Raw genomic sequence first — 10100 nt, 5'->3', positions numbered from 1 at the left:
AAACATATATAATAAATGGACGAAAACAAATAATAACGTAACATAAATAAATAATATATAAATAAAGAAATGGGACGCAAAGGCACCAATTGAGATTGTGTAATTATATACATATATAAGAGGTGTTTTTGGTACAGCATTTAATACATTTTATAAACATTTCAAACTTTTTGTCTGGCTTAACATACACTTATGTTAGGTATGTAATTTGGCTGGATGTATTGATCCTCTGGATGTTTCGCCATATAGGGCCGGGGAGCATAACTAAGACAACTCTCAGAAGACCGGACTGGAAACAGAAGAAGATGCCTGACTGTTGTTAAGCAAATCTCTGGGAATTTCCTATAGGAACAATTCTTTTGGGTTAGGGTTGGGTTTCTTCAAGTTAATTTTAAAAAAGACATAATAAATATGACTGTTATCTGGCTTGCCAACTTGAGTCACACATTTCTTTATTGGTTTTTGAAACAAAACAGAACTAGTGTTGTAACAGTATGATAACCATCTCAGAAATATTCCTAAACAAAACAAACATTTTTTTTTCAATACAAAGATTCAAATATAAAATACTACTTTCATGAAAAATACATATAAAATACAATAATTTCTGTATTGTATTTCCATGTCTTGTCATATTGTTTCTGTCAACAACTCTCGGCCGGAAACCTTTTTCCCGGGATCATCGAGCCTCTCAAACCCCTTTTTTTCCCCCTGAAGGGTTATTTGGGAGTTTTTCCTGGTCCGATGCGAGGTTTGGGGGCAGGGATGTCTATGTGTACAGATTGTAAAGCACTCCGAGACAAATTTGTAATTTGTGAAATTGGGCTATACAAATAAACTGAATTGAATTAAATGTCCGGACCACTTCCTGAATCGGACTGGTCCTTCACAGTGCGAAGAGATGGACGCTCACCAGCACAGGAACTCCTAACCCCGTCTTGATTCAATCAAAAACTAATTCTAACTAACTAAATCAATCAATGGCACTTAAATGGCACTTACTTTTGGTACTTTTGTAGTTCGACTTTCTTGAAGAAATGTTACTTTCTGGATTCTTGTTGTTCTGAGTTTGTACTCTTGGTTGAATGCACTTATTGTAAGTCGCTTTGGATAAAAGCGTCTGCTAAATGACATGTAATGTAAATATGTAATATATATAAACTCTGTTCTGTGACACTGTAATGGATCCTGGACTACCTCACCGACTGTATCTCTCTGGTACCTGTGAGCATCCAGGGACTGGACATTGAGATTGTAAAATATTATAAGTACCTGGGTGTTCACCTGAACAACAAACTGGACTGGGCTGACCATGCACACGCACTTGATAAAAAAAGGACAGAGCAGACTCTTTCTGCTGAGGAGACTGAGGTCCTTTGGAGTGCAGGGAGCACTCCTGAAGACCTTCTTTGACTCTGTGGTGGCATCAGCCATTTTTTATGGAGTGGTCTTCTGGAGCAGCAGCACGGCAGCGGCTGACAGGAAGAGGCTGAACAAGCTGCTAAAGAAGGCCAGCAGCGTGCTGGGGTGTCCTGTGGATACTGTGGAGGTGGTGGGGGACGGGAGGACGATGGCAAAGCTCTCGTCCCTGATGAACCACGCCTCCCACCCCATGCAGGACACTGTCGCAGCTCTGCACAGCTCCTTCAGCCACCGGCTGATTCATCCCCGGTGTCTGAGGGAGAGGTACCACAAGTCCTTCCTTCCCGCTGCTGTCAAGTTGCACAAGTCCTGGCAAACTCAGCACTTTATTTTTCCTCTGTATATTTAGTATTTTAGGATAAATATTTAGTATGTAGTATTTAGTATTTAGTCTTGGTATTGTGTTTTGTGTTTTATATTTATGTTCTATTAATGCTCAGATGTGCACCGCTGCTGTGATTTTGAAATGTCCCCACTGTGGGACTAAATAAAGGAATATCTAATCTAATCTAATCTAATGAACATAGTAAAGAATGAAAGCTAGTATTTATTGTGGCACTACATTCATAAATGGCATACATATAATTACAATCGTAATAGCCTACACTTTAGAATCTATAATATAATAACTATTTATTTATTTATTTATCAAGCAGCACGCAGTTAGAAGAATCCGATTGGTTTAAACCATTAACCGACGCATCTCAGGTCGCGGCTGTGATTGGCTGAGCGTCCATGTGCTCCCACCCACACGCACACGCTCACACACATAGACAGAGAAAGGACCCAACATGGCTGAAGCAGAAGAAAGCGAGTTAACTTCTGTTGGTATTTTTCAGGAGATCTTTACCTCCCCGCTAAACCTGACCCTGCTCAGCCTCTGCCTGTTCCTCTTGTACAAAATATTCCGCGGGGACAAACCACCAGAGCTCGGCGAGATAGAAGAACCGCTGCCCAAACTGAAAAAGAGAGATTTCACCTTCGCAGAGTTGAAGCCCTACGATGGACTCCAGGACCCGAGGATCCTCATGGCTGTCAACGGGAAAATCTTCGACGTGACCAGAGGGAAGAAATTCTACGGGCCAGGTAACTATTACTCAAGCGGTCCCCCGTTAACTTGGTATGACCCAGTTCGAACGTTTTTTAACACAATGCCTCTCGCGTGCGGGTAGCCGTTGGCTCTGAGCTAATTTACACAATCTGTGACTCTCTGAGGTGACATTTTATCCGTTGACTTTATTACCGAATAAAACAAGTTTACAATTAGTGTGTAACTCGCAGCTAACGTCACAACCACCCTTTGGCTAGAGGGCACAGAACACGTAGATCCCCTTTCACGATCACAACCTGTAGCCTTGGAACCACAGATCGTCTATTGAAGAAGTTGAGTTACTCCTTGATCAAATAAAAATAAACAAACCGGGCGCCGCCATGTTTCCAAAGTGCAGTGGGGCATTCTTTATATTGTAATGTTTGGTTTCCTGCTCACTCATCACATTCAACTTGCCTTGCCTTGTATGCATTTAGAACATGGGAAATGTATCGGGGGGGCAAAAAAACTTTATAGAGCTAATACGGACATAAAGTAGTTTATCGGCGTAAGATTAGGCCTCGGATCCGTTGTTCTTTGCAGGAGTTGAGGTTAAATGAAAGATCGTACAGAGTAAACCGATTGATGTGTTCTCAGAAATGAGAATCTGCCCGTCATGCTTCATAGTTTCTGATGACCCGTTAGACCTCTGTTTCTCTTTATTATCTTTATCTCAGACGGTAACCTCTGACCAACGTGACGTCCCAGTCACGCAAACTTGCTCAGTGCGCTGGAGGTTCACAGCCCTCATGCCTGCGATCCTGCGTGGGCTTTTGCAATTAAAAGTTGTGGCTGATTTTCAGAATGTGTCCATGAACTTTAGGTTTGGTGCTCGTGATTTGGTGCTCTTGATAACACTCGCGGCTGTTTCACTTAAAGACTTCAAGGGCCATGTGTTGCTAAATAGTTTTGGTTTAAAAAAGAGGCTGAATGCCTCCGATGTTAAACACCACACCAGAGCTAAGAACACAGTTCACATCAGGACTTTCCTTAAATGATTATCAGTTGAAAATTAAATAAACACGATTATTGTATCTTTGTTTAACCATCTGAATGAAAATATAATAGGGCAGTTATATTTGTGTAATGCATAAGTAATTTTCGGCGAGGTAAACATGTTTATGTTTATCTCGCAGCAGACTGAATATATTTTGATCTGGACGGCTAGAAGATTTTTTGGGGAAATAAAGGCTGCTTCTATTCTATATTTGTGTTATAGTCAAAAATGAGTTGAGGTCAAAGGCCATTGTTTCCTATTGAAGAGACACGCATCTTAAAAAATAAATTAGAAAAACACCTCATAAGCATATTATTTCATTTAGATGGAAAATAAAGGCTCAGTTATTTATTGGTCAATGAAGTTTTTATCACAACAAAAGTGTTTCTTTAATTTAAGCAGTTTGGTTGGTTGATATTTGGGGCGGATTCTTAATAGTTTTTGGACAACATTGGAGCTTTATGGCATGGAGGAAAAAGATATATCAGGCTTTGGCAGAGAAACAATACCTTTTTGGTAGAATCGGTTCATTGTTGTTCTGATCTTTTAATGAAAGAAATATAGAATATCTCCTGACATATCTGTTAAATGACAGGTGATATTCTCCATTTCAACAATCTTTCTGCCTGTGTGTATATCTAGCTCTTTTTCAACGGCTCTCGGGGCCCCTGCTGCCATCGTGGCTCCTGCATTCCCCTCACTGTGTCTCTCTACCACCTTGCAGAGGGCCCGTACGGCGTGTTCGCGGGCAGAGATGCGTCCAGAGGTCTGGCGACGTTCTGCCTGGAGAAGGAGGCCCTGAAAGACGAACACGACGACCTGTCCGACCTGAACGCCATGCAGCAAGAGAGCCTCGCCGAGTGGGAGACGCAGTTCACCTGTGAGTACGAGGTGTGGCGGTATCGCGGCGAACACAGAGCAGTTATCGAGGGCCTTTTGGGGATGTTTTGATTTCCACCTGACCGTCCGCTAAAGAGATAAAAACATCCGATCCGTGGGGAGTGAAGAGGAGAAAGTAACCGTGCTCGCATTAATACACGAAACAAAATGAAATGCCTCATTAACATAGTTTTTTCTACATTTCCCCACCATATGAGGTTCTACAAGAGCTCTTTTAATAACGTGCCCTTCTTCTGCAGTGGGCCTGACATGAGTAGCTCCATCATCTCAAAATAAAGAAAATGCTCAACTGTCATGTATGGAAAAAAAAACGCATTCATTTACATTTCTGACTTTCGGTTCACATTTGCGCTACTTTTAAATGTGTCTTATACATGAATGGTTCAAATATATTCATGTTTTTAGAGCAGAACAATCGCTTTGAAATTAATACATTAAGATAACAATTACTTTTATTATATTCACATTCCAATATATAATATGTAAATACATGGGGGACTTTTGTTCTTCTTCTCGAAACATCAGACAACCAATTATATATTTAACTTCATGACGCAGGCGAAAAGAATCAGTGTTGCATGAGCGAGCAAAACACGATCCACCGTCCTTGAGCCTCTATCCGATCATGTGTCGGCTCTCATTCATTATCTGGTGATTTGTTCTCTCCATTCCAGTCAAGTACGACTACATCGGCAAGCTGTTGAAACCCGGGGACGAGCCCACGGAGTACACCGACGAGGAGGAGGAGGAGGAGGGAAAAGACAAAAAGGAAGACTAGAGAAACAACGAGCGAACCTAGAGATGGTCGATGCCTTAATGTTGGTTTGTAATTTTTAATGCCTGCTGCCTCCTATTGGGGCCACTCTTCTGTATGTATTCTAGTACTTTTGGACTTCCGCAACCCCCACGCCCCCCCCCCCCGACTGAATTCCATTCACCTCCTTTGACCTTGTGATCACTAACGGATAAATATGCTGCGTTCTGATGTCGCGATGTTCGCGTGTCATCAGCTTCAACTCGGACCCGTAGATTGTTGTGGAGAATCAAGAACTCGGACCAATTCCACTGACGGTCATCTGTCCTGTAGGTTGAGAGTAGCCGGCTGACGAAAGAAGGAGGAGATGATCGACAGCTCTGTCGTACACTTTGTCAATATCGCGACGGACGTCTCGCCGGTTGTCCACATTCCTTTCATTCAAGGTTTGAATTATCTCAGGAAGTAGTTTCACTCAAAATTAGCTCGAATGTGAAGTTCATTTGGAGGCTTTAGTCGGCTTGCATTTCCCACCGTGATGTGTTTTTTTAACACAAATGTGAAAATAACACGCAGGCTGAATGAAACGGATGTATTTGAAGGACTTTTTCTTTATAAACTTTACTAACCGCATAAGCTTTATTTACCAATATCTGAGAACTGAAAAACTGTTTCCTGTCTGCTCTTCAAACAATACGATGACGGACGATGACATTCAGATGTCTTGTCCTGCTGGTCTAAATTCTACGATGACATATTGGGGCCATTGTAATTTTTATTTTTTTATTTTGTATACAGTAATCAATTATTTAAAAAAATACAAGAAAAAAATTCTGAGAATTAATTTTGTATAGGGGAAAAATGAACAAATAAGAAAATGGAAACATGAATATTCTTTGTAATTGTAAAGTCAATGGTATGCAATTAAATAACAGTGACAAATGTATGAGAGAAAAATACACCAACATCACTTCACTTTGAAAATGTTATTCTCAAACATTTGTCATTTGATTTATTATCATTTCAAAAACCTCCCATTTAAATCGGGGAAATTTATCATTTTCAACCCCCTCCCCAAGCTCTGTAATCACTATAATTAAATGTTTCTTCAATGGCCGTCGTATGCCCTCTTGAAATTCTCCTCTCCGTTAATACATTCGTCTTGTATTCAATATTAACTTTCTGGTGGAGAAAGAAACCAAGCTTTTTGGCAGATGTTCACAATGACAATCCTGGTCATTTGCTGCAGAGCCTCAGATCCCAAATATATATTCAGGCATGAGAATCCCTCACCTTTCGGCGAAATTCGCCGTTTTGAAACCAAAATAGGTGACTGACGTGAATCGTGTAGATCCGAAGAGTTTTTGTTTTGGGGGAAGGGGGGGGGGTCAATTGGCCGGCCGGCGTTTATGAGATTGGAGTGGGACACGGAGAAAATGTGGAGTGGTGCTTTTCGCAATAGAACATCTTTGATGGGCACGTGTCGCGTCTCGGCCAATCAGCGTCAAGATGTCTTCAGCGTTTGGTGGTTTAGGTTAGCTTGAATGTTAGCCCGCTATCTGCTGCTGTCACGCTGCACGGTGTAGCGATCCTAACAAAGTACCCGTACGTTAAGAGCGATGTGATTGTCATAATTGACTGTAAAAGGGAATATTACTAAATAGTTGTGTTGTGCATACTGTGATATTCTGAACACTCAGGTTCAAACTGCAACATCTTTTCATTAAATACATTTGAGAAGTTAAAAATATCCCTCAATTTAGGTCTCAGCTTGTCATTCAGGGGTGATAGTGCATCCCAAAGCCAGACCAGTGGAGAACCACTGCCCAAACCAGTGGAGAACTACTGCCCCAGACCAGTGGAGAACCACTGCCCAGACCAGTGGAGAACCACTACCCAGACCAGTAGAGAACCACTACCCAGACCAGTGGAGAACCACCTGTCTCAACTGTGAAAAAGCTTTTAACAAAGTTAATGTAATAATGTTTGTTTGATCTTTGATAAAGTAATGTGGGTTAAAATAAATATAATTAAATAGATGTATTGTATAATATTAAATACATTTGCATATATAGTTATACATTTATATAAGTACACCTAAATAAACAAACAAATGCAAAGACAGTTATTTAACAATATGTTCTGGAGTAGTTAGAATTATACCGTGTTAGTGACAACTGCCCTTTGAGGGCAGCCATGAGGCGGATGTGGCCTCGGTGAAAATGAGTTTGACACCCCTGGATTAGAAGATCGTGACAACCAGGTAGAGGCAGAACAGACTCAAGGAACAGACTCGTGGCTCAGCAGAGCACAAGACTTGAAGACTTGTTCACGCCAAAAAAAAGGAAGTTGGTTCATGAATGACTATATTATATACAATATTACTATTATTATAGGGCCCACTGACTTGGTGTCAGAATGGAGGAACTATAGATTATCATACAACGTCCAACATCGATGTTCGTGGAAGTCACCAGCACCCCCCCCCCGCGCGCGCGCCTATCCTTCTCACCTTTTTCACCCCTGACCCGTTTTCATGCCTGTATATTCCATTCACCATTTTAAGTAATCTGTCACGCGAAACAAAATATCCCATTCTCTGGTTGCACCTCCTCAAATAGAAGAATGTGCAGCTTTTCTTTTGCTTCACACAATTATAATTTGAGTTCCTTTCAAATGTTGACCTGTAGGTCGGATAAAATAAGTAATGTGCAATGATTTCTTTAACAACAACAAAATGCCGTAAAACAATAATATTTTAGGCGCGCTCTCTTGCATAGTTTTAGTGCTCACAACTGTAGTTCGTCACATGGTGCAGAGGAAACGTGTCGGAAAGTTCAGAGTCCAAAAGACTTCAACGCTTCAGCTGTGAACAGGAAGTCCAAGCTGCTGCCAGCAATGTTCAATTTTATAAATTCATAATTTCGATTCTTCCCCATTCAGCTAATGGTTTGTTTACCTTGTTTTTGACACTAAACCCATGATGGAAGGAGAATTAAACATTTATTGGGAGGCCTCCGACGCTCTCAAAGTTGAGTGAACTAGATAATAGTTAAAGAATGTGAAGTTAAAATCTCCTTATCAATAATGTTTTCCAGTTCAAGCTTCCATGCGTCCGTGAAGTGTTGCAGAAACTTTTATTTTTGCAAGGAAATGTACATTTTTAAAATCCTGATCAATTATTGAAGAAGTTGGTTTTAAATGTGTTAAATATTGTGCTCACGATATTTTTTTCTTTGCCTCCGTCGACAGAGAGATCGCCCACTTTCCGAAAAATCCATTCAAAGAGGGAATATGTTCCGTATGCATGTACATAAACTAAATGTCATAATCCTGAGAATGATATTTTGATTTAATAAAGAAGACTACAAAATAAAGGCAGTGTGTTTATTTTAATATCTTTTTTTAATGATTTTTATTCACCATGGATTGAAAATAATTATGAAATAACATGTAATTATTCAACTATTATAATTATTTCATTCAATTTTAAATTATTATACATTATAAAGGCTGAATTGGTCCATTCTCCACAATGAGTACTTTAAGTATAATGTAATGCAGATACTTGCATATATTGTTCTTTGAATGCAGGACTTTTACTTCTCGCACTTTCTTCACTGATATATACTACTTTTATTTATTCAAAGATTAGCATGCCTTTTCCTCCACTGTGTAAATCACAGCGGATAGCTTCTGGTTTCTCTTTTTCTTCTCGGTAAATGTTATTAAAGCATCTCCAATCTTACATTTTAAAAGAAATTTGAAGTACCACATTTAGGAGACTCTTCTGTGGGAAGTAGGAATGTTTGATGCCTGTGACTTAACATTTGCATAAATAGTATATTTGATCTTTTACCATATTACATTTGAGAACTATATGTTATGTTGCTTTCCTATATTACTTTATTATTAGATTGCACCTTGAACTATATTTATATTATTGATTTCTATATTAAAATAAATAGCACAAAGTTTCATTACTTAATCATATTATATGTTATCCTGTCTACATCTGTGCAAGACTTGCTGACTGCTGCTATTAACCACCACTCACTGTCACTTTACCTTGTAACTTTGTCTTTAATTCCTCTCTCATAATTTCAACTTTTACTTATATTTTTCTTCAAGTTGTATATACTCTTGTTATTTTGTATTTATGTATTTGTAGGTCTTGGTGCTGCTGCAACATCAGTTTTTCTCTGTGGATAATTAAAGACGCCTCCCCATCTACGCACATCTGTATTATCTCTGTACAGTGACCATATTCTTTATGCTTCGTACTGTCAACCTTTGCACATTCTTTGGTTAATATTTTGCATTTTATTGCACAGACCGTATTTGCTTTCTTTCTAAAGTCGAGATAACATAGCTCAATATTTTGTTCTCATATTTATTTAATATTTCCATTTTCAATCTTTATAGTTTAATACTTATGTTTCTTCGCTTTTGCAGTACCTGCTTTTTACTTAAAAAAGAAAGATTATCTATTTTAGTCTGGTGAATAATTCGTACGTGATTATACTTGGCAATAAACCTAAATCTATACCAAGGCAATCCTGTGCCAACATTATGATTTACTTTGTAAACTATATGTGTCCAAGTTATACAAGAAGAAAAGTAATCGTGACAATAGAATACCAGGATCCTGTGAACTATCAACAATAATATCAACCACGATCTTTGGTATTTTAATAAAAGATGCAAAAAGGATGTCAGAAGTGGGATTTGAACCCACGCCTCCAGTTGGAGACCAGAAGTCCCAATTCAGTGGAAGGATTTCAGTCCTTGAGTCTGGCGCCTTAGACCACTCGGCCATCCTGACACGGTGACTTCTAGCTCGTCAAATATGGTTATATTCGCTCCCTATAGCCATCAAATGATCATATATATTTTAGTTTTATCCATCACATACAAAAATAGAAATTACATTATGT

The 10100-nt window shown here is 39.3% G+C and overlaps 1 protein-coding gene and 1 non-coding gene across 2 annotated transcripts; one reads left to right on the top strand and one right to left on the bottom strand.

The window, feature by feature from the left end:
- The first annotated feature begins 2192 nt into the window (after positions 1-2192).
- On the top strand, positions 2193-8540 carry pgrmc1 (progesterone receptor membrane component 1). Its single transcript, XM_056411642.1, has 3 exons — positions 2193-2508; positions 4234-4389; positions 5084-8540. Exons 1-3 carry the CDS (start codon positions 2214-2216, stop codon positions 5185-5187), a joined length of 555 nt encoding a protein of 184 aa, XP_056267617.1. The 5' UTR covers positions 2193-2213; the 3' UTR covers positions 5188-8540.
- Positions 8541-9876: 1336 nt separating this feature from the next.
- Positions 9877-9988, bottom strand: trnal-caa (transfer RNA leucine (anticodon CAA)). The gene is made up of 2 exons: positions 9951-9988; positions 9877-9922 (listed from the first exon to the last, which is right to left on the bottom strand). It is a non-coding gene; the product is annotated as a tRNA-Leu (tRNA).
- Between the last annotated feature and the right edge of the window lie 112 nt (positions 9989-10100).

Source organism: Pseudoliparis swirei, chromosome 3 (genome assembly GCF_029220125.1).
Source record: "Pseudoliparis swirei isolate HS2019 ecotype Mariana Trench chromosome 3, NWPU_hadal_v1, whole genome shotgun sequence".
Classification (NCBI taxonomy): Eukaryota; Metazoa; Chordata; class Actinopteri; order Perciformes; family Liparidae; genus Pseudoliparis; species Pseudoliparis swirei.
Note: the sequence above shows the minus strand (reverse complement) of the source record. Positions and strands in the feature narration are given on the sequence as shown.